Source organism: Rhea americana, unplaced genomic scaffold (assembly GCF_003343005.1).
Source record: "Rhea americana isolate MKP2758 unplaced genomic scaffold, rheAme1 scaffold_11, whole genome shotgun sequence".
NCBI classification, from domain to species: Eukaryota; Metazoa; Chordata; class Aves; order Rheiformes; family Rheidae; genus Rhea; species Rhea americana.
In genome coordinates this window covers 2,942,618-2,967,364 of record NW_028185150.1, presented here as the reverse complement: position 1 = coordinate 2,967,364, position 24,747 = coordinate 2,942,618, and the positions used below count along the sequence as shown (strand labels likewise).

The 24,747-nt window shown below is 37.5% G+C and overlaps 1 protein-coding gene across 16 annotated transcripts in view; it reads left to right on the top strand.

The window, feature by feature from the left end:
- Positions 1-24,747, top strand: part of AOPEP (aminopeptidase O (putative)) — a 215,879-nt gene that overhangs the window by 117,974 nt on the left and 73,158 nt on the right. For 10 of the 16 annotated variants that reach the window (XR_014896808.1, XM_085312924.1, XM_085312944.1 and 7 more), the window contains 2 exons: positions 2,997-3,059; positions 3,739-3,822. The exons of 1 other annotated variant lie outside the window; for it this stretch is intronic. Coding sequence is in view for 12 of the 15 variants with exons in the window: in XM_085312924.1 (XP_085169050.1) it covers positions 2,997-3,059; positions 3,739-3,822 (147 nt within the window). In the remaining 3 variants the exon portion in view is untranslated. Of the gene's footprint in view, positions 1-2,996; positions 3,060-3,738; positions 3,823-6,344; positions 6,759-8,179; positions 9,548-10,735; positions 11,280-24,747 lie in introns of those variants that run through there. 5 more of the 16 variants (XR_014896819.1, XR_014896818.1, XM_085312991.1 and 2 more) reach the window with 5 other exon arrangements.

Genomic DNA, 24,747 nt, shown 5'->3' with positions numbered 1-24,747 from the left:
ACTGATTCCCTATTCACCTTAGATAAGAGATGAGCTTGTTAGTTTATCAATATTGGATGATTTAGCATTAGAGCAATACAGACCAACTGAAGTTATAGGCTGTTTATGTAAAAGAAAAGTGTGTTATGATAGTTTTCACAAAATCAGTAAGTGTCACTAGTAGCCATCACAGTCCCAACAGTTTAAAGTCATTTTTTTTTCAATTTAAAATTAAACAGTTGCCTTTTTGCACAAATACCCTATTATTTTCTAACCTATGTTCAGTGCTGAAAGTTCGTAGTATCCTTGGGATCTGGTCCGACTTGAAGAATAGTGGATGTAAATTATTGACTAAGTCATGTACCAGAATATTGGGCATGTCTTCACTCAGTTGGTAGAAAGTATTACCTCCTCCCACATACTTCAAAGTTCAGTTATATGTAATCCTGCTACTTCAAGAATAGAGGACAATAGTATGCCTTGAGATATATAAATGCTTGTTCAAATTGTTACATAGGACTGCYCCATTAAGAGTCCATGGAAGAATGTCTTCCCAGTTAAAGGATATGCAGGACGGACTAATTTTATCATTTCAGTTTTAAAGGGATTCAAGTATGRCAGGTCAGTCTCATGTGCCATAGCACACAGGACTGCTAGTGGAGGGCTCTCCCTTCAAGTCAGGATTTACCATTTTGGTCTGTCTCCCTCGTACCTACTGTAAGGTCTTTCCTTCTGGGAGTATGGAAGAAAGCAGTAGGAGACCAGCTGTTCATAACAGCATAATGCTCTCTTTTTTCTCTCTCTCTCTCTCTCATTTTCCAAGCAAATTTTCCTAGTCTAGCCATGAGCTAAATCTTATTGAAGCATCAGTAAGTAGAGATAACGGCTGACCGCACAGCCAGTGTGCTGAGACCACAGCTTGTTAGGCCCACCCTGTTTCTCTCACTGCTTGCTCTGCTCAGCAGTCTGCTTAGGGCAGCCCCAAGGCTCTTCTCTTATGCCACATCGCATCATCTTGCAGTGGAGACTCTTCAGGTATAGATGTGCACGGTGCCTAGCACAAGGGAACCCCCGGTGTCAGCTCCACCAGGTATACTACCATTTTAAAAAGAGTTGCTAACAACAACTGTTGAGTTTCCTTACAGCTTGTAAGACGAAAACAGGAGCTAGCTGCATTTGCTCATTCAGGGATTTTCATCCTCGGGGTCTGCAGGTCTGAAAATCAATGTCTTCTGTAATTTTTTTCCCTCTAGTTTTCTCCAAACTTTTAATAGGAAAGAATTCCTTTAATTCTTTAAAGTATTTTGGGAAAAATCAGTTTTGCTGTTTCTATGACCTAGTCCCTCCCCTAACTTTTTCTGTAGAAATGAAAGATCTAATCTGTTAACTGATTAAAGGGAGCATTGTTTTTTAGGTAGTCACATTAATTTGGTCTTGCCATTAACATCAATTTCTGGTCATATTTGTGTTCATTTTCTTTGAACTATGCTCTGTTATTCTTTCTTCACTCTAACGCAAGAGTTCAAGAGTCAATTTATAGCAGCTTTCAGAAGCAGCATATCTGTTGTAGTTTTATAATATAAAAATATGCTGTCGATACCTGTTTTAAGTAACCTGTTGTGTGAAATAAAAAGGGCCCTAATAAGATTTTATACTGTGATATCTCCATTAAGAAGTTCTTCTTTGTGCAATACCTCATAGTGAGGTTGCTTCTATTTAAAGCATTGAGTTTGATCTTGGCTTTGATCTAAAGCTTTTGATCTTGAAAAAAGGACATTGTGGCAGTAAAACAAAAAAGGGTAGGAGATTTTTTTTTTTTTTTTAGTAATAAAGTTAAAGGGATAATGTCAAGATTTACTAGGCACTAATTGGACCTACCTTTATTTACTTACATCTGTTTGCAAAGTCCATCTAATTCTATATGTGGGAGGGTTTGCTCAAACAAATGCTTTGATGAGCCCCTTTCTTTTATAAGAGCACAATTTTCTTCTGAAGCTTTCAGGGAATTGTCATATATAGCACATGGTAGAAAATATTTTTAAAAGTCTGAAATACCATACCAGCATTGTTTTAATTATATCAGATGTGACAAAGTTTACCTTTTTTGTGTCTTTTGCTTTAAATGCTAAGTACTTCCAGCTTTTATAATGTCCTAAGAGTTTTTAGTGTTCAGTTGTCCATGCTCGACAGTAGCTGAGCCTCTTCAATCACAGCAGCGTTGAAATATCCTGGTGGAAACAGTGCACAGGCATCTGTTAAAGTCCCATGCCTGAATTTAATCACCTGTTTGCTGTCTCTGTTGAACAAAGCGCCTAACTGAAGCCTGAGTAAGGGGCTTGCTGCGCTAGAGTATGAATAAAAAGGTGGTTTGGATCTTGCTTTGAAGAATCGTCTCAGACCCTCCTGATAACTCATTAGCTACTTTGGATTCCTTAGACGGCAAGAAAGCAGTGGAGAAAAGTTCCAGGCGGCTGGCGGCGGTGGCACTTAGTGCCGTGAGCCGAGCCCCCGGCCCGGCCCGGCCCGAGCAGCGACTGGGGCGGCCGGCAGCGGCGGGAAGCGCCGCTCGGGCGGCTGCGAAGCGCCCTCCCTCAGGGCGGCGGGGCCCCCTCGGCGCTGCCGTTGGGCTCGCGCGGCGGCCGTTACGGCGCGGGGGGAGGGGCGCGGCGGCGGCGCGGGGAGCCCGGCGAGCCGCCCCGCAGCCGGCGGCGAGGAGGGCCGGGAGCCCGCCCGCCCCTACGTCTTTGAGGCAGGCTCCTCCTCTCCGCCGGGCTCCGGGGGCCGGAGCACGGGGGCGGGGGACCCCGCGGAGGTGTTTCATTTCCTACCGAGGGCTGCGGGGCGCCGCGGCCGGGCGCGGGAGCGCGGCTCGGGGTAGTGCGGGGGCCGGGGCCGGGGCCGGCTCCGGCTCCGGCTCCTCGCAGCGCGCCCTGTCCCATCGCGGAGCCCGGCGGGGAGGGAAGCGAGGGGGCTTTGCGGGCCAGCTCGCCTCAACGTGCGCTTTCTCCCCCGTGCAGCCTTTGCTGGAGGAGGGTGAGACTTGGAAGGAGTGTCAGCTCGTCCAGCAAGTGAGCGGCGAGGTGAGGAGAAAACCGTCTTTCGCGGTTGTTCGGTGCCTTCTGCGGACCGTTTTTCCTCCTTGTGTCCTTACTCCCTTGCAGATGTCCTCCTCTAGTTTCCCACCTGACACCCTTACCCTTTCTTGCTGTTGCCTTAAAAATAATTGTTTGAATATTAAGAATATAAATACTTGTGTGTGAAAGACTAAGGATTATGAATGACCCTTCCATCAGTTGAAATTGATGTTGGTAGAGTGGATGGCTGGAAAAAAATGTTACTTGAAGCACAAAGTGTAAGGAATAGAGTGCAGAGATTTTCTATAGAATTTTTGAATGCCATAATGACAACATTTCATTTGGAAAACTGGTTTGGCAGCAGGCATGTTTTTTTTTGTTGTTGGTTTTTTTTTCCCTGGAAAAACTTAAGCTTGGAGCTGTAAGTTTACGTTAGTAACAAGTAGAAGGAAAAATAATGCTGTGTAAGATGAAGACCGCCACTTCATGCTTTGACTGTGTCGCAGGTGACTGGCCAGACTACCTGAAGACCATGTCATTCTAGACTGGAAAAGTGTTTTCCCTCTTTCCAATGAAGCAATGGAAAAATGTGTCTTGAGTCTTTTTATAGCTTCTTATTAATGCTGTGTAGCTGCATTCAAGTCGTGTCTTCTTCCTAAAAAAGCACTATGGTTTTGAACTCCAGGTGGCAAAATGGATTCAGACAAACCAGAGGATCAGAAAAAGCAGCAAAAGGAAAAGAAAGCAAGGTGAAGTCATTTTCCAGAAGGTAGGGGGTTCCCATTGTGTATTTGTGTAGTGGGACAAAGGGCAGCACGTCTGGAATGCTTTCAGAGGATGCTCTTTTAAGCACTGAAGAGATGTTTGTAAGCAGCTTTGACAAGGTAATAGTAAAAGAGTGCTAGTTACTGATACAGTTTATGTCATTACATATTTGCTATGGAAAGAAATCATCTTTCAAGAGGTCTGTAATTGAGAAGACAACATTTCTGTACATTTAAAATGGATGTCCTGAGGAAGAAGGATAAGAAGAGTTTAATCAGAAAAAGCAATAGTACTTGAGAGCTTTTGACAAAATATGCACCATCACTTGCAGACCTTAAGATACTGTTAATTGTGAAACAGTTTTCTTGGTAGGTATTGGGACAATAATAGATAAGTACACAGAATGTACAGTGTACATAAAATGTTCTGGCTGTGCTGTTGACACTTTATTTAGAGGATGTATTTGGGAGTCTTCTAGTTGCTGTGGTAAGAGAATTCATGAAAGTGTGCCTTGATGGTTATTCTAAAAAAATACTCCAGAAGATTTAAAAAATTGTCTACAAGCTAAATTAACTCAAAATATTTTTAAACTAATGATTTTTGATTGGCTGTTCTGAATATTAGTTCTATAATGCTGTCTGTTTAAATCACAATATGGCAAGGTGAGTAACTAGCTGACATTGGCATTAAATAGCTGTTTTATATCTTCTGAAGAAAAAAAATGCTGTTTCAAATACTGATCATAAATGAATAATGATACATTTCCAAATGTGTTACCAGAAGCAGGATTTTTGCCTGTCTCAGTTTTACAAACAAGTTTTTAATTATTTTTTTAAACTCTTGTTACCTTTAAAGGATTAAAATAGCAGTGTGTTGTTTTGCTATTTCGGCAGCGCTTCTAGAATGTATGATGAATCATTGCTGTTTCTGTAGCCAAATTCTTGCTGATAGTATGGCTGCCAACTCCTGAGATGTGTTGCCTTAGTATGGGCATTGCAGTATTTGACAAATGTCCACAAAGTGCATTGTTGTGTGTGAGTGATTTACTAGCTCTATGGTGAGTTAAAAAAATGTCAGATTGCATCCTTTAATTCACTACTTCTATTGTGTAGCTGGAATATGCCATTTAGGAAAATATGTTCTGCATTGTCATAGTTTAAGAGACATAATTTAAGAAGAGAGAGCAATAAACAGTTGTACCAGATAGTTCATTTTCTATTTGCTTTTCTGTATGTGAATAAGAAGCATTTATGTTTAGCATTTGTATTTAAGATGACTTTCTGTTTAGATGATGCAGGCTTTTTTAATGTTAAAAATGTATCTTAATGCTGCTTTGCTAACTTGAGCAAAATCATGCATTGAAGGTACAAATAGCCCTAATATAAGTTATAGTTTGCATAATTTGAGTTATTTTTAAATTACACGAAGTAGGCTCACTGCTATATCTTTGACAGTAGGCTTGAAAGTACCTTACAGTTATACCTTTTTCATCTCTTTTTATAGGAGAAAGCTTCCTCACTTTGTAATGTTAAAGTTCCATTTGCAGTGGTGTGGTTATTCTGCTCTTACTGTTCCAATGTTTGTGAGAAAGAAATCTAGCTTATAGACTAGCCATGTTAGAAATGCAAAAAGTAATGTATAAAAATAAGGTCTATTTACTGTAAAAATAACTGAAAGTGTAGGGATTTTGCTGGTAGTAATTCTTTGTGAGAACTATGAGCACAAGTATAAATTAAAATTACTAGCAAGAATATGTATTGTGTTCTAAGATCCATAAATATTAATAATTCTGTGAGACTCAGTGCAGGTCTAGAATGTTGCAGCTGCAGGGTACTTAACCCAAGAGAAAGGAGAAAGGGAGTTTAGCACTGAGCTGCTTTTTGGGCCAGCAACCATAGAATGAGTGCTGAAGGCGGGGTTTCCTGGTTCCATAGAAGTGTGGTCGCTGCAAAGATGACTCTTCCAATAGAGTTAAGGACAAGCAGAGAAAAAGGGAGGGAGATCTCTGGTGCTGGCAAAGCTTTATTGGATTACTTGGAATCAGGCTTGGTTCTGGCTAAAGTTTCCAGCATGACTGCATAACTGTTGTTGGTGGTGTCCAATTAGTTGGTGCTAACCTCTATTCCACTGGAATTTTAGATTCTTAGCAGTGTCCATATTGGTTTATATCAGAAATGGCATCATACAGCAGTGTGAAAGAAGAGAGAAAATATATAATGAAAAAGGAAGAGGCCATTGAAGAAAGTAGGAGAAGTAGGGATAAAACTGTCAAGTGATAAGAGGGAGATGAGAAGAAGAGCAAATAAGTAAACAGAGAAGTCAGAACGTTGGTACCAGCCTCGTTATGCTTGTATAAGTGTACTTAAGGTTACTGACGTATTTTGCTAGAGCTTCAAAACTGAACTGTGTGTTGATCTTGTTTATCTTCCAGCCAGAACATGCGCTAACTTATTAAACGTAGCTTCTAAACTTCTGTATTCCTGTGCTGTCCGATTTTGCTCTGTCATTTCTATTTCTTTATGATAGGAAACCCCATTTCTAACACAAGATGGATGACTTTGCTATACTGAGACACCACAAAATCAAAGCAACTGCTTCTGCGTCCAAGTACAAAATCTAGGACAGAGAGATAACTCTTTCTGTGTGGATAAATGAAACAATTGTGGAGGAAAGGTTGCTGACAACTGCCTGGAAATTGCCTCTTGAAAAAGGTTTCCTTCTAAAGAGTTAAGTTTTTAGGAGGTGGCTTTACATGTGCATAAATGTATTTAAAAAACATTTGAAGATACCATGCATTGGATAAGAACTCTGTAGCTGGTAGTGTTAACAGCACTCAAGGGGCATGTGAACCAGTGGGGAAGCTTGTGTAGAAAGGTGCAGTGCTGCTCTCCGCTGTGGACTTGAGCACAATGGATTACGGCAGTGTAGCAAATCGCATAGGTGAGAAAGAATTTCTAAATAAGTAACTAAAAGTTCCATTTCTTTTGCTTTCTTCTCTTTTCCATTTTACTTTTTTAATTCTTTGGGGTTTTTTCTGTTTCAGACTTTCCTGTTGCTCTTTATTTTATTTTTTAGCAGTTCTGATTGTAATCTCTCCTTCTCTGCTTCTTTCCCATGCTCTTTTCTTTAGCTTTATCTCCTTCAGTAACCTGCATTACTGTTCATGCCTTCTGTTCATTTTCAGTCCCCTTTTCTACCTTTTTCACCTTTTCAAGTTCTTCCCTTTTGCTCATCCTATTTTCTGTTTACGGTACTCTATAGATATTCTTTTGACCTTCCCCAGATACGTGTGCATGTGCATACACAAGTGTATGCACACTCAAACCTCATCCTTCTGCGTTTGTCATTCTCCCTCATCTCATACTTTCTTTACTGTTCATTTAATCTTACCTGTATGTACCCTCTCTACTTTTCTCACATAAACAATATTCTTCTGTGCTTATTACTGTATTGATACATGGTACTGATCACTAGATGTACTGACCAGCTAACTGACAAGATGAAGAGAAAGGCTAGAGTAGAGCTTGGAAAGAGCTGGCTGATTGAAATTAGCAGTGGTGTTGTTTTAATATGCAGAGTGTGATAAAAATGCTGAATGTTATTATTTTTGTTGTTGTTATACCGGACTATGCCTGGTTAGACAAAAAGATTCCACTGTACTTGCCAGTTCTGAATTTGATGTGGAAGAAAACAACCTTTTAATCAGACTGATAGAATTGTAGTATGTGATCTGCATCTACGGTGGAATTTAAGGGAGAAATATTTTATTAGGAGACTAGTTCATTTTTATGCATAGATTGCTTACAAATGTTTGTGTCTATATTGCCGTTGACTGAAGTTCAGCGTTAAAAATGATACGTGCAAGCTGCTTTGAAAGGATTCATTTAGTGGAAAAGTGCGTAGGACACAATACCAAGGGTATTCAGTAATTAAAGGGAGAACTGTATATATATTTTTWTATATATATGTATAAAAATATATGTATGTATGTGTACATACTAGAAGACTAGTTGTTGCAAATCATCAAAATTAAGTTTGTCTACTTTCAGTTTTTAGTTTGATTCTACACTGCAACTTTTAGGAGTAATTCAGCTTCTCTAGAATATTTTTTGCTGCTTTCTTGGAAATACTGTCTTCATGTATTTAAAGTTTATCTGCAAGTTTACTAAAAGTATGATTTTCTCTAATTTTTCTTAGTGGTTACTGTCATTGATCATTCACTTTCTTCTCACCCCAGAGAGTTATAATTGTTAGCAGTATTTAAGCTGATAATAACCTGAGCAAAAAGGACTTTGTTCTGAAATAGCTGTTGTTTCTTCACTCACTATACCTTACTTTTCCAAATTCTCTTTATCTTACAGAACTTTCTAGGAACCCTATAAATATATTTACTGGCCTTCACTGATAACATACAACATTTAACTCAGTGGGAAGCAGGGCAGGAGAATTCAGATGGAAGATTTTGCATCCATCTCACATACAAGAGCTTGATTGCAGTAAATATTGTTAAATCATATTTAAAATAGACCTTGTGGTTTTAAAATCTTTTCTTTCTTCCAAAAACATATGAATGTAATTTCAGACTGTTAGAACTAAGCATTCTCAGCATTTAACTGTCTGTCCCCATAAAAATAYCCGCATTTATGGATTGTTTGGAAACGGTAATTATACAGGTCCAAAGAACTTTTATTATTTTTAGGATAGCTCTGCCTAAAGTTGACTTAAGAAACATTTAATAAATAAGAAAATACTATGTCTGTACGTAAATATTTGAGAGGAATTTTTGATTTAACCGTAATAATAATAATAAAAAAAATTCCAATTCTGACCCCAATGTGCTTTATATTTCATTTGCAGTAATGTTGTGTCAGGATCTTAGTTCTCTTTATAACAGCACCCATATMTGTTAGCAAGGAAATGTTGTTGCTTAAGATATCCCCCAGATGGATATTATTGTTATGTAGTGAAAGAGTGAATAATTCCCATTAAGTCACATGTTTAGATCAATGAAAGCACATGTATGATAATGACCCCACTCCTTTACACAGTCTGAGATGACCATTTCTAAATTTGGAGAACTCAGGCCAGCATGGCTATGCGTTGAAACAGTTTAAGGTTTACAGATAATTACATCACTGTTAATTATAGCAGTTCAAGCCAGCAGCCACCCTCCTCCTATGCAGTGAAAGATTAAGGTCACTTTAATGTAAAACACAAGGTTTGTGCAGCAAAGAGAAAAACCTGTTTTAGTAGAGGTTTTTTCCTTTTGATTTGAAGCAGAAATTAGTTAAACTGCTGTGATAGAACACTTTATTTGGCAGTAAGTCTCACTGGAGGCATTTTAATTAGATAGTCTTTGTGCATATTATCACATGATACTAACAGGATAAATTGTATTATTGGGATCTACTAATACCTCTGAAATTTGGGTCTCGTGTTGTTTCTAGTTAAAAATCCCTCTGGTGGTTAGAATGTGTTCCATTTACATCTTCGCTTGCAAGTACCTTCTGTCTTTAATAAAACAGGAAATGGAAAATGTGAGAACAGTTTCATTCTTTCCAAAATACAGAAGAAGAAAAAGCAGTTGATCATTTTTAATGCTTCTTAAATGTCTCCCCCCATCAGTGTTTGTCTAATTAATTCTAAGCAGAAATGTAGTGAGTTTTGGAACTAGAAAGCAAGCTTATCACTTTCAGGACATTTGGAAAACAGAACAACTTACTACACTGGAAGCAAGTGGGACACTGAATTCAAACATTTCATAATTTTTCTTCTACAAAAACTTCATATGGATTTTTTTATTATTTGAGAGTATATACTTGCACTTGGCAGTTGAATAATGCACTGAATTTAAATGTCCCCAAATTCTTCTTAATGTGATTGATCATAATGACTCCAAAGGAGTCTTAATGATTTGCTGGTCCAAACATGCTTTATTTCAGTATTATATTTAATACACATTGTCAGAAATAGGCTTAATGATTTTGTGGTGACTGCTCATAACCATTGCCCTCATTCTTTGTCTTTTATTTATTTAGAGTATGTTCAGATATTGTATTGTAAAAGCACATGCATAGGAGTTTGTAAAAGTGGATGTTGTCATTTAAAGAAATTTATGAGCACTGAAGGCAAAGACAAACGCCTTTACAAATGTGATTAAAGAGATTCTCAAGGTTTTTAATCTATGTTTTGGTGGCCATTATGCTTGAAGTGAACATAGGTACCACTCATAATACTGCTGTCCTTTCCCTCTCTTTCCCCTCAAAAAGTCTTTTAAAACAGGCACATAGCTCAATGCAAAAGCAAATACATCCTCTGTAGCTTTAATTAGGCTGGACTGAGTTCTTAAAGGTATGTAAGCTGTTCTGTTTCTTGTGGGCACTGATTGAGTGACTTTTCACAGTTGTCTAGTTTCTGTCTTCAGAAACAGACTCGCAGGTTTTTGAGCCCTGTACCAGCACTTAAAACTAAACAATAGTGTGTGACTTGTCATCATGGAAATGTGTAGATCTACAGAAAGACTCTTGATGCTGATGAACTATTAATGTCTGCCCACAGGTTTACTGAAACAGTAGTCTTACTGTGGGCAAGTGCAAATAGAATCTTTTCCTTTCCTCTTTTTTAAGCTAAGTTCTTACCCTACAGTGAGTGCTTGCCCAGGCAGTCTCTGAAGGATAGGGAATATTATTGTTTTAATTTTTCATAGATTTGGTTTGCAATGATTTCCTGTAGCAATTTAGTTTGTAAAAAAGGTGTAAGAAAGTTGTTTTCCTCCTCTACTGTAACTGTATTCTACTTATTTAGCAGTTTTCAAAAAAAGCTTTTAATTTTATCAAACTGATTATTGATGGAAAAGAAACTTGGGCAATTATCTTATTCTGTATGTGTCTTTTTTTCCTTTTCTCCCTTTAATATAGGCCTCCAGTGGGCTTTTGCAATCAAACTTGTTAGTTTTCTGAAACTGCCACGTTCCTGCTGGCGATCCTGTGAGAACAGCCCTATTGAAGGCAAAGCAGAAGTGTGAGCTCCATCGTTTCTGGGAACCCTGATAGCCACATGACAGGGAGAAGTTGTGATTGTCTCAACCACAGGATACGTATCTGTTGACACTTTGACCTGTTAGACAGTTTGGTCATGAGACACCAGTTCATAAGAAAGTGGATTTTATTACCTTTGATTCTTATAGAACTTACTGTTCTGATTTTATGAACTGTTTTCTACATACTTTACAGGTCACATGCCTTGATTGTGGTGAACACCCACAAACTCAGGCATTTCATGTCTTTCAGATGTGGATAATGAATTTGCCTTACAGTTGGTTTCCTTCTCCACTTCTAACACAAATACCTGAGAAAAAAGAGGGACTTAGGATTTAGTCTGGAAGGCTGGTGATCATTTTGTTTATGTTCGCTCATCCATATTGTGAAAGGAAATGAAATAAAGCTACAGAGTATTAAATGATTCCATTCCCAAGATTCTGTTTATTTCAAAGAAAAGATGACCAGTTCAGTGCCAGTTTTGCAATAACTATAGTTGTCATCTTGTTTTTGTTTAAATTCAAGAGATTTCTCTGCATTTTGGCTGCTCTTCTGAGGAACTCAGTGGAGTTACTCACATGTTCAGATGCTTTGCTAAACCAGGCCTTAATCAGTCATCCTCAAGATCTCCTTTCGAAGTGATTACTTTTCTGATTGAAGAGGAGATTTGGCTTCTTCTGTTTGCCTGGAATATGTGGAGTTTTTTTGTTGTTTTATTTTTTGTTTTCTGGGAGATGTGATGTGAAATATATAACTTTTTATCTTAGAGCATAGACAAGCCATTGAGTAGGGCTTCTTTATTTTTTAGCCAAATTTTGAAGGAGAATAGTTGAAGAATTCATTTGTTTTAAGCTCATAAGAATTTCCTTTCTGCCTCCTGCAGTTTCGCCTCTTCTGCCTGCTTCAGCCAAAGTAGGTGCCCTTCTGAACATACACCAGTATATGGTATGAGAAACCCATAAGGCAGAATTAGGTGCAGGTTTTCTTAGATTAGCACCCAAACTAAACTTCACTTTTTTTTTTTAACTTATTTTCAATGTTACTCTGAATAAGCCACTTAAATTTTCACATGCTTACTGGAAAATAGAAGGAATTTGAAATTTTACAGATTTTTTCTTGCTGTTCCTCTTTTTTGTAGCAGAATGTGTTGACTACTAACATTTGTACTTAAGAGAACTGATTGCTTGAAGAGACTAGGAAGGCAGCAGAAGGGATCTTGAGGATTTATAGATATGAGATTTTTAGATACCGAAGAGGCATTTTAATTTTTTTAACATAATACATAATTTTTAATATACTTTTTTGCTGACACACCCTCTTATTCTGTAATATCTGCAGTATTTATCAGGGAATTAAACATTTGCACCTACTTATCAACAAGGGGAGGAAACACGTAACAGTGTTTTCTTCTGTACATTTTGTGCATTGCTCCTTATTTTATGGAACCTCTGAGTTGTATTAAAGTAGCTTCTCAAAACACCATGTTAGCCAGTAGTGTGAAGATAGAGCTGTGACAGGACCGTGCATTTCCAAAATGCCTTCTATTGAAGGAGCATGAAGTGCCTTTTTCATCAAAGGACCTTGTTACCATAGAGTGAGGTACAGCAAAAAAGGGTGTTTCCTTTGCTGCCACTGCAGAAAGACAGAGAACTTTAATATTTTCCTTGTTTTACAGATGGAGAGCCAAGGCATGGACATGCTAGATAGCTTGTCCAAAGGCACCTAGGAAGGTTGAGCAGAGCAGGGAAGTGGACTGGAATTTTCAAGTCTGAGTTTGGTGTCCTAACACGCTTAAACTTTCACCCGAGGGCTCTCTTTGTTATAAATACCAGGAAATTAGAATGCACAATTTTCCATTTAGTGCTTAAGGCATTGAAGTATGGACAGATTAGATAGTTTATTTAAGGTGATACATTTAAGCTGTAGCAGAGCAGGGAACAGAAGCTAGTGCTGCAACTGTCCTTTGTTTTTTCAGAATACTATAAAAGGCTTAGTGCACACAGCAGTATAGCTGAAAACATGAACGTGTGTAGGGATATATTTTAGCAATATTTATACTGCAGTAGAACATACTTTCTAGTAATGAACAAAGGTTATGGCTAATAGTTTAACTGGAAGCATCAAATGTAAGTGTTGGCTTTGAGTATATTTCAAAGGGTAGTAATTTAGTAGCAGTTTAACTTTTTATCTTTGTCTAAATGACTGTATGCTCTTCTGCAACTTACAACACATTATGTCTGGGTATTGATCTAGCCTTCTAGTATAAAGTGGCACATAGTTAAATATTTAAATAGTTAAATTTAATTAAAGATGGCTGGGCAGACTGTCAGGTTCTTTTATGGTTTCCTGTGCAGTTTGTCAGGGACATAGGGAGTTCTGAAAACAAGTCATTTTGTTCTTACAGGGTGTGTTTCATATCTTGCACTTGTTTTTTATCAATTATAGCCTGTGAACGTCCTGTATAAGAATTTGTTTGAAGTGTGTTTTTAGAAAGGGAGGTTGTGTAATATGAATGACCTAGATGGCGTGTAGACAGTAAGTCTTTTCATTTGTTTTCTCTTGTCCAGAGCATTGAGACAGGAAGCATTCTTAGAATTATTTTTAGACTTTTAAAAGTCAACCTTGATTTCCTCATGTAACAGTAATCCCTTGGCGAGGCCTAAAAGCGATATTGTTTACTCTTCCATTGTGCCATGTGCTTACAATTTTTGCTTTATTTTGAGTGCCTACTTATTAAGAAAGTACTTGAAAAACAATTTATATTGAATTGTCATATTTGAACTGTGTGGCTACTGAGGAGAGTGTATCCATAGTTTTTGTCACTGTGTGTCTAATTCAGACACAACAGGTGGTTTGATTTATTGCAGTCTAGGGAGATGATAATGTCTGAAAGACTGATCACTTTCTTACTCTACAGTTACCTGTTGTCTTTATTACATTGCATTTGTAGTGACAGAAGGACAATGTGTAAATAGGAATCAGTAATTCTAGTTCCCTTCTTAGGTTATGTCCTCCTTATTTTCCAGCCAAGCAGTCAACTGAAGAAGTGAACTATAGGTCTGAATGCATTTTATGCCTAGGTTAAGGAGTGGCTACTGCTTTAGTTGATGAGTCCTTTTAGTCTCTTTTCAACCAAGAAAAATTGTTTTTCTGTAACTCCTATCTTTGCTTCTCAATCCATTTTCCATTTTAAGACTGTGAGAGTTCAGGAGTTGCTGTTTGTTTTTGCTTGGTGTCAAAGCATTGACTGTTCAGAGTAAGGAGATAGAAAAGTTAATTGTTCTTTCTGCCAGATATCAGCTTTTCAGTATCTTATTCGTGTTTGTCTGCAACACAACTTGATGGTTACAAGTTACATGTGAGCCATTGTTTGACTGTATTCCTTTCATCAATAAAAAGCTGGTGTGTTTCAGCTTCTCTCTTCCTGAGTCATCTTTATCAGAATGCTTTTATTACCCTCAAAATTTGGAATGAGCCAAATGAATAAAAACTTGTAAAAATGTCTTTGAGTGACAGAATAAAAATTTCTTATGGCTCAACAAGTCTGCAATGGAAAAGAGTTGCTTTTGGAGAATATTATATGTACTTGAGTTTTAATTAGCCATAACATTGTGTTAGACACACAAGTGTGTCTGTTCTATGTTTATGAAAGCCTGAGTATGAATGCTGAAACATTAATTCTGGATTACTTACCTGCAGATCTACAAAACAGAATAGCTCGATGTTCTTGACAGAGGAAAAACTGGAAAGTGAAAAAAAATGGATCAATTTACCATTGTTTTCATTACAATTGTAATTATACTTGCATTTTATATATATATAAACTTGTAAGTAGCAAAATGGACTAAGCTGTGAGGTGTTATCAACACAGATATTATCCTTAATACCATAAAAGGCGTATTGCTCTTAGCATCTTGGCTAAGGAGGAGTTATAGTTAGGTGTAGGGAAGGAATTGCAGGAGAATTGAAACTCTTCACCCCACCCTGCCCCATGCCCATGTATCTCATGGAAGAAGCTTCTGTTCTTTGGGAATRTTGCAACTGACCCCATTGTTGGCCTGTGAAGCACTCCAAAACAGGGTGAAAATGCAAATTAGCTTTTAGGTACAGGTAGGGAGAATTTGGCTACTTATATTGTGTGTGCTTTTTAATACTAGGAGAGAGAGGGTGAAGAGAGAGAATTGAGAGAATGTCAGGCCCTTACAAGGATATTCTTCATATTCTAGAAACTAGTATAGTGCAAGTGGCTTTTTCCAGTTACTGAATTTATTACCATCTTGGCTTAGTTATGAGTGGACTGGGTGGGTGTTCTGCAGTGTTGAATCCTTCCAAAGTACTGGCAAAGATTTAACAGTAATCCAGCTGAGTGCCCCAAAAGGTTTGAGCTGAAGTTCTGACTTTCATATTAAATTAGACATGGTTACAAGACAAGAATTATTTGAAGTTCTTATGAAGCATGTGAGTGATAGAATGAGCAACTGGGATGCAAATAGTTTTCATGTATGTTTTCTTTATTAGGTCAAAAATATGTTAAGGGTAAAAAAAGTTCTTATTTTTGGAGCAACTTGAAGGGACTCTCCCAAGAAGATACTTTTTAATCTTTAAGATCCTCAAACTTCTCCCTCTCACTCCAGGTTTCCTCTTTGTTAAGCTTCCTCCCTTTTCTGAACACCTATAGCTACATATCTTGTGTATTTCAGCCAGACTATTTTTTTAATACATCTATATGGATAGATTTGCTGGCAACTCTATTTTTGAAATATTTTAGCAAATGCCTTCTATTAACTAGTAATGGCCAAATGGACTTCCCATGTGTTGTCTTGACTGGATTTATATCTACATTGCTGTGATTCTATGACAGTGTGTTGGAGAAATTCCTGCCTGTTTTATGGGTTACATTATGGGTGAGAATTGTGAAATTAGTGTTGTTTCATGCTACTTCGGGTAGAAACTTCTGTTAAACTTTGAACTGACCCATCACCATGCCACTATTTTTTATTTCAAGGTAGAATTGTGCTTTGCATTGGAAACTGGTTAATAACGCTGTATATTTGACAAGTTTAAGTTGTTGTATGATTAGAGAAAACAATGATAAAAATTCTGCCAGTCACTGGTCAGTCTGCTCTTGAATCTTCTCCACTGATCCTGCTGCAGTAGACTCGTATTGGTCTCAGGGTTAGCAGCACTGGGTGCTTTGAAGGAAATGAAAGGTATAGTGGCACAATGATTAAGTCTTAGTCTCTCCACAGTACCATGTACCAAATGCAATACTTTTATTTCCGTTCCTTTCCTTTCCTGCATTTTAGCCTGTCTGCATGCATTTCCAGATTGATTTCTTTCCATGTTCCCTACACTGCCTTCCCTCATGACTTTGTTGTGAAGTCTTGAGTTTCAGCAACCTGTTTTATTTTTTCCTTTTGCAAAAGGTTGCTCCATTCATAGCCAGTGTTTAGATATACTATTGTAATGAATGCCAGTCCTGCACTCAATTTAGATCTCTGACCTCTTTTTTTTTTTTTCTTTCTTTTTTTCCCTGGCTTGCCTGTGAAAGAAGAGGGAGAAGATTACCAGTTAATGTTTGTCTAGTGTATTCTCTTTAAGGAATCAGTGGGAAGTGAACGCATCTTTCTCTGCAGAGCAAGTGTGTAATATTACTGATACACTTGCTTGCATTTCTTTTCTGCCTGTACACTTACTCTTATGTGGTTGTTGCATATAATAGCAGCTGTAGAAATGCGTTCTTTGTGGATGTGTTTATTTTATGAAAGATTTTAGGCATTTTTGAATGCACAGAAAGTATTAAAACATAAAAACTGCTGTAATGATTTCACTTTAGTTTAAATACGAATGAGATAGAACTTCAGTGAAAACTGAATCATAATTTGGAGGCGAGAGTTACATATGACCAAAAAACTGGTACCTATTTTGGCTCCATCTCATCTCAGTTCCATCTCTCCCAGTCATTTTAGATGGTGAAGGAAGAGCCATTCATTTGCTTAGGACTAGTGCTTTTGAAATAGGCCTTCCTGTGGCAAAGTAGACTGTTCCAAAATGTTTTTTTAGACTCCGTTGGAGACAGAGTATCTCTGTTAAAAGTTCACTCCCAATGAAATGTTTTTACAATATGATGACCATTTTGATAGCAGGACTGTGTTTCTGGAAAGAGCAGCGTCTGTACAGAACATTTTGTTTCTTTCTTTGACTGTGGGCAAAATTCAGCAAAAAATTAGTCATATCTAAAGGGTGTTCAGTGTTTTGAATGAGTTGAGTTACCTATTTCCATCTCAGCAGAAATGGTTCTTAAAAACAACTAACAAGAGAGAGTATTATTTAAATTCCTTTTTTGATTGTTTCAGCAAAAGCCAAGGCTATGATAGATTTAAAGATGCATATCAACATCTGAGGCTCTGAGTTGATGCTAGTTCTTCTTGACCATTTATCTTTTGCAGCCTTTAAAGTCATTCCATCTGGAAAAAAAAAATCTAATTTTCCATTATTTAGTCTGCTTTTTCTTTTAGTATTTTGTTTTATTTCTAAGTGTGATGTTCATTCTGGAAATCTGCAGCTCATACAGGGAGAGAAGACGCATTTGAACTGAGCAAGATGTAGGGACTGAATATGTAATATATAAGCCAGTCAGGCTAACTACTGAATGGGAGAGCTCTTTTAAAAGTAAAAGCTTTGCTAAGGATTTTGCCAAGGATCCTTTGCTCAGTTAACATTTTCATTGTTAAACTGAGGGAAAGCAGGAGACAGCTGACTAACTCTCAGCAGGAACTATGGTTTAAAATGTATGTAAGAGATTGCAAGTGCTAGTAGGTGTTGCTAGAAAGTATTGGATGAATGTTTACAGTCGAACTATAGGTAATTGGGAGAGGGCTGAGAGAGACACGCAGTTAGTACCTCAAAGAGAAGGAAAAAATAGTTCAGGAAAAGCCAGTATGAGGAGAAAACTTGAATTTAAAAGGGATCCAACCTGTAATTTTTCAGGGGAGAGATACCTGTCCTTGTTACAAAAGGATTGCTCCCAAATGGGAGTTCTGCTCTCTGTGGTGTTGGGAGTGTATAGCAATTCTCAGCCTTTACGGCATGCAGTCCCTTCTGGCTTGTTTGCTATTAGGAAATTTCTGCGTAAAATGTTTAAGATTTTGTATTCTTTCTGATATCTATGTTTCCATATAGAAACCTCATTTTAGAATCTTCTTTGGCTGCACTGCTTTTAGATTAGTTAACAGAGATGCACTTTTGAAGTCATTATGCGTGTGTCTTTCCTTCTCACAACAATCTGGAAAGCTCCCAAATTGCAGATCAAGCATCTTTGTGGTGTTGGAGACTTTAAAATTCACAGTGAGAAGTTAATTTTATACACACTTGGATATCTGATAAAGTGTTTTTGGATTAACTGCAGGATTAATTACCTTATAAGAAAAAGTAAACTGATTAACCCAGGAGTTCCCATTACTAATGTTATAAAAATGTTAAAAATAGAATACACTGCAAACAGGATGTCTGGTCATAACTGTGCAGTTTCAGTTGCCCAGTATTTATGTAATTTAACTTCTGTGCTGAGATCAGAGAGCAGCGAGAGCCTCATGACTGTGAATAAAAATCCTGTTTAATTTGATCACACCAATATGGCAGTTTCTGGAAGGAGTTGGTTACCATTTAAGGATGATGTGGAGAAATGAGTAAGTGCCTACATGGAAGAGCACATATGTTGCTCTTGTTCTAGTAGTGAAACAGCTTTTCTGAAAAGCTGGAGTTCTGGTAAATGGAATTGTGGGTTTTTGTTAGTACTAGTGTTAAAGTGTTAGTATTAATGTTAAAAATACTTTTTCCTCTTTGTTACTAAAGTTGGTTGTAATCTGTCAGGAGTACGGAGACTTTATTTCAAGTTACTGAACTTGTTTTAGCAACTGAATTAACAAACCAATAATTCTGAGAAAATTAGTTGTGCTTCTTGGCCAAAATGAAATAGTAAGCACTCAGTGCATCATGGGAAATGTTCTTAATTGACCATTTAAAGTAGAACTATTAAAGAAATTTTTTTCTTTTACTCTGTAGACAAAAAGGCATGCCTGCAGCCTAAAGTCTGGACAAGACAGCCCTGACATTTCAACATAGGGAACAATTTGTGTTCACAATCCCTGTCTATTGTACGATTGTAGATGAAGCAGTCAGGCAGGCTCCAGAAAACTGGAGTGTGCAGAGCTGCTCATAGTGCCATATGCAAATACATTTTTTGTATTCATATTGTTACGAAATTCAGTCAGCTGTGTCAGCAGCATTTAGCTGAAATCAACCTTCTCTATTGTGTACTTTGTTGTTAATCTAAACGTTTCCATCTCTTTCAACTGAAAAGCTAACTGTCTTAAGTTTTAAGGAGTTAATCCATGAACAGAACAAAAGAAAATCTCTGAGATGCTATTTTTGAGAATTGGTAGCAAATCTTGCAACTTACTGAAAATACTGGTAGCATGTTTGTATATAAAGGAGGCTTAAGACTCACAACGTTCAAAATACTAAAAGCACTAAAAATGAGGCTATTCTTTTTCAGCCTTTGGAGTGAAAGAGACTTTCAGAATTGGCATATGTCAGTAAATATTTTTTTTTCAATGTTCAGCAGACTTTCCTCTGAGTAATGTGTGAAGTACTATTTTAAGACAGCCTGAAACTTTCGCTAAGTGTCTCAGAATGTGTATGCAGTTTTCCATGAATCAATATTATATAAGTGTATCTAGGTAAGTAATAAAATAGTAATGTTGATAGAGGCTCAGAAATTTCCCCAAACCAGTGCTGCGGAACAATCGCGTATCCATAATAGAAAGAACATGTCTTGAAGAACTAAAAGGTCACCAAAAACGGGTCTAGTTTATTTTTTTTAATGAAGTTCTGTTACTTGCTACTGACCTGGTCCTCAATTTTGTGATAATTAATGGAGGCTAATGAAGCTATACACAGATTTTCATTTTGGCTCCTCTCAAGTTCCTAGGTTTTGGTAGTGCGTTAACTTTTGATTTTTCCTCTTGTTCCTTTTAAAGGAGAATGTTGGCTTGCCAGCATCAGAAATTTTGTTGCATATCAACATACATATTAACAGCGTACTTGAAATCGAACTTACTCGAAATATGTATTCCTGGCTTACTTCTTCACGTCTTTTTGCCAAGCCATTTGTTTACTGAACCTTTGAAAAGCAGAGATATAATTTTCAATTAACTAAAGGAATGTACAACATTCAAATGCCCCACCCAACCTCTTTAGGAGGACAATATTTTTTTGTGCATACATGCCCTTGAATAGTTAAGGGGCAGGTTTTGGGTTGATGTCAATTTATAGTGGAAAAATACAAGTCTGAAAGTATAGCCTGAGAAGGCAAAATGTGTACGTGAAAGTAGAGTGCTGGAAGAAATACATAGAATGCGCAGTACGAGGAGAAGTGTAACCTTATTAAAAAAAAAAAGCATCATTATTAGTGGAATGGGAATGACAGAGTTGTTGTTAGAATTTGATTCCCTCTTGGACTGGAGTCATCTTAATTAATTGAAAAACATCTTATTTTGCTGACAGATTTCTTAAATGTGGAAAGAAGGCATATTATGTATGATATGGCTTTCCCCCTTCTTCCCAAAAGAGTGAAAAGAGATGCTATGTTTTAAGAACCACGTTTGTCAGTTTATAATTGGTTTCATTATAATTCTTTAAGTTGAAAAGAGATTTTTTTTTAAAAGAAGCAGGTTTTAAAAGCTGAGCTAGTTGTTAGTAGTAAGGTTCAAGGATTTCAACCTTGTGTCTAGTCAATCCTGGAGGTGTTGGAAAAGGAAGCTTAATCCCATCCTTTAAATCCCTTTTAAGTCCTTGCCTGGTCCTCTGCAAGGACCACATTTCTTCCTGTGCTGTCTGCGTTTCAGCAAAATAACTAAGGCTTGAGTGAGAACACACACATTTTGGGCTTGTGACAGCAGAGGATGTGGATTTAATTCTGAAAAGGTGGGTTGATTTGCTCTACAGTAAGCATACTCAACACCCACAGAAGGCTTACTTCCTCCCAAGCTGGTGACCTTGCCAGCTGCTTGGCTTGCAGCTTGTGGAGGTTCGTAAGGTATGGTGTGGAGAGAGCTCCCCTTACAGACTGATTGACTTCCCTTGAGGTGTATGCTAGGGGCATGGCAAACTCTCCTCAAGAGAGTGGGGACCATGGTGAGGCCAGATGATTTAAACTTAACCATCAAGTGTAGAAAGCCAGATCTTCAGGCATCTGAGGGCATGGTGGGTAAGGTTTACATTTCTCCCCACTGATTTTGGAGGCACCCAACAGCTAACCTGCTGCTGCCTGCTTACTCAGCCCCTTCCACTCTGCAGTGGCAGTAGTGTCTCTGCAGAGGCCACTTGGCCAGTCACAAGTCAGCATGGAGTTTATTTCAGCCTTTTGCTGGAGCCTGAAGTTTTTGGATGGTTTTTGGGTCCCAGTGTTACCAATTTGTACACTCTCAGGAGAATGACAAATTTTTCTCATCTCGTGAGATGAGGCTTAAATACCAGAAAAAAATGCCAAATTTCATGGGTCACAAAGTCTGTGACCTAGGTTCTAGCTCTAAACCATCGCTGTTTTATCATCTCATCCCCTTATCTCTTTAAACTCACAAAACAGAAGCTTTTTGTTTTGTAGATATGTTCACTGAACAATGAAAATCAATACAAAATTGTGTTGTCGATTCATAATACTTAAAATTGATGGTAGAATGGATTGTTAGCAAGTGCTTCTCTAGTACAGATTGATAATAACTTGGTTACACTTTAATGGACTAGCTTGCCTGGTATAAATATCAGTTAAATATCAGTAGCTTCAGTATCAGTAGCTATTTATTTTTGTTTTTAAATTATGACCTTTATAAAAAGAAAAGCAACAGGATAAATACAATCATAAAATTTAATTTTGTTCAAAATACAGCAAATTCTGTTTTTTTGGTTAGAAGTTCAATCTTCGCTTTTCATTTTTGCTTGTATACGGAGATGTATAGGGGAGCACAAGGCAGAGTATTTTACATGTTTTTTTGTGAAGCAGACATGTAAAAGAATAAAAGCAGCTTTCTCTTCCAAGCTTTTTCTTTTCTTTCTTTTGTCAGACATTTTAATACTTGGACAATTTCAAATCTAGGCAATGTAGCTCTTTAGAGATGTACTATTTGTAGGGTTCCAGTCCTTAAGCAAGCTTGTCACAGGCATGTGATGTTCTTATCCACAATAACCCCTATAGAGTATATGCCAAAGGATGGACTAGCCATTTTACATGTAGGAAGAAAGTTGAAAGGATTGTAGAGCTCAGATTTAGCTGATACTAGTGCAAGTTTTTACAAAAGCAGTATGTGCGCATTTACTGTTCTGGGAATGCAGCCACAGGATTAATGTTTGCAGATTTGGCCTTTTAAATTATTTTTTGAGGTTTTAAGTTTGCTTTTGAGTTTGGAGTTTAAATGGGAGGACTTGGGTAGAACATGTCTGTCCATTAGTTCTGATGGTTGGGGGCTGTCTGTTTTGAATGAAGTCTTTTTGTTTAGTYCCATGTCACATTTTGCTTCAGTGATTCACTGCTTTATAATCCATTTAAAGGAACTGCTTTGTTCAAGTTAGAATACAGTATTCCGTGTAACAAAAAGCCACTTATATTCTTGGAATAAATCTATATTAATTTGAAACAAATGTCACTATGTATGTTTTCTCTCACAAAACTGTGGACTGGTGTAAACTTTATATAACCTAGAAACTGCAGTGGCACTATGCTGAGTGTAAAACTGTACAGAACTTGATGCCCTACATCAACTTATAGATAAGCCCTACAATTTTGTGATTGTTGTGTTTCACCTATTTATAATGTATATACTGCTGTATCTTGGCAGTGACTTAACAAATAATTTTCTGTTTTAAAAGGTTATGTAACAGTAATTTAACTGTACAAATATTGGCTATCATTTTAGTTTTTCTTTCCCTCCATCTTGAAAGTATTCAAAAACTGATTTGCATAAAACAGGAGAGTGTCTGAACTTGTCCGGTAATCTAATTGTAGGCTCAGTGTTTGTGCCTTTCCAATTACAGAAGCTAGATGTAAGCAATGTAAATTGTTGCAAGATCTCTATAGCATGTATACCTAAAATGACCCATTGATTTCCGAATGTTCTTCCACAGTGCAGAAATACCACATCATTTGGCAATACTTGAAAGATTACTTTGGAGAGATTAGTGTAGGATGACAGGGAGGGTAGTCTGTTGGGCCACATTATATTAGCATGGCTATAAGAATAGGTATGCCTAGTGACTTGAATTGCTTTTTGGCATTCTGTACAGATACAGTCAGTATTTGCTTTCATAAAAGCAGCACTTAGTGTTTCACATCTGTAGCAGGAGAGGAAAAAATGATAAAGTTAACAGCAAAGGAAAAAGAAACCTCAGTTTGGGCCAAAAAAGTGCAAGATCAGACATCTGTATGCCAGATATGCATGTTTCTGAGAGTATGTTTCTGCTCAGTGATCTGTACAAAAAGCTATTCTTTATTTAAACCATCTTTCTGTTTCTATGAGAATTGGAGATTACAGTTTAGATGAATCATTCTTTAGTCTTCACACTTCCTCTGTCTTATCTACCTTTTCAGACTTTTGGCAAGTTTTCTCCTCCTTACTGTTGCTGGGACAGTGGCTTTGAAGTCCCTTGCTTTTGTATTTGCTTTACACATGATGGTTGTTACTTACACTGAAGTAGCTTTCCTGAGTGTCCTGGAGGTGTTCCCCTGGACTTCACATTTTCCAAAGAAAACAATATGGTGCTATGTAAGCTTTGAAGGGACAACTATGGTGCTTCTGTGTGCTTGGCTCGGTGACGAGCCTCAGTAAAGCAGGAGACTCTGTCTTTAATCCTATGGTGCTTCCTTTCCCGTGGGTGGGTAGTTGCTGAGTATATGGCCTTGCAGAGCCCTCGTAAAAACATTGATGGCTCCCTGTTGGCAGTTTGATGAGAAATTTCACTCAGTTGTTAAAGAACGAAATAGGATTCATCTACTTCCTGTAAAACTGTAATGCTCACTGGCATTTGTCATATTCTTTTCTTTCTGAATCAGTAGAATCCTGTTTTGTGTTTTACTGGTGCTTTTTCCTTATTATTACAAGGTTTGTGTCAACTTGGTAATGTTCTTATTCTGCCCTGCTTGTCCCAATTTTCTTCTGAGTTGTTGAATACCAACTGCCAAAGAATTTTCCAAATTCCATATCCTCCTTTTTCTCCAGGAGAATGGTGTTATATACACAACATAGGACTTCAAGGCATGATCTTACAGCTCAATATTCAGGATAACTTGAATTCTTCAACCTTAAGATTGTCTGAAGCATAGAATTTTATATGGCTAGTAACTCCAGCTTCAACTGATCTGAGAAATCACCTTCATGCCATACATATTTTTCCCTCCTTTCTGCTAAAGTCCAGGCACTGGTCTGCCTTATGGTTCTCCAGCATTCCTACCAGAGAAGAAGTTAGGTTTGAAAATGGAGTCCTCAGTCCATTGCATAGCTTTGAATGCGAGCCACAAGGTCACTTAGACTGAGTCTTTCTTCCCCTTTGCCTTTTTTCATAATTGTTTTCTACAGTGATAAATTAGTTTCAAGGACATTCCCATCTGATTTTGGAGAAGAGGAAGAAAGTCGATCAGCTCCCAGGAAATTCTTCTGGTAACTGCAAGGGTTGTGATATAGTGGTGTTGATAGTTGCTGTTCTGAGATTTTACAGATGCTGTGTTTAATTGTTGTTCACCTTCTAAAAGGAATGAAGATTGTTTTTAGTCTTGTTTCCTATAGTGTGCTCACATAAGGCAATTTTTTGTGTATATGTATTTATCCATACATCTTTTTTTA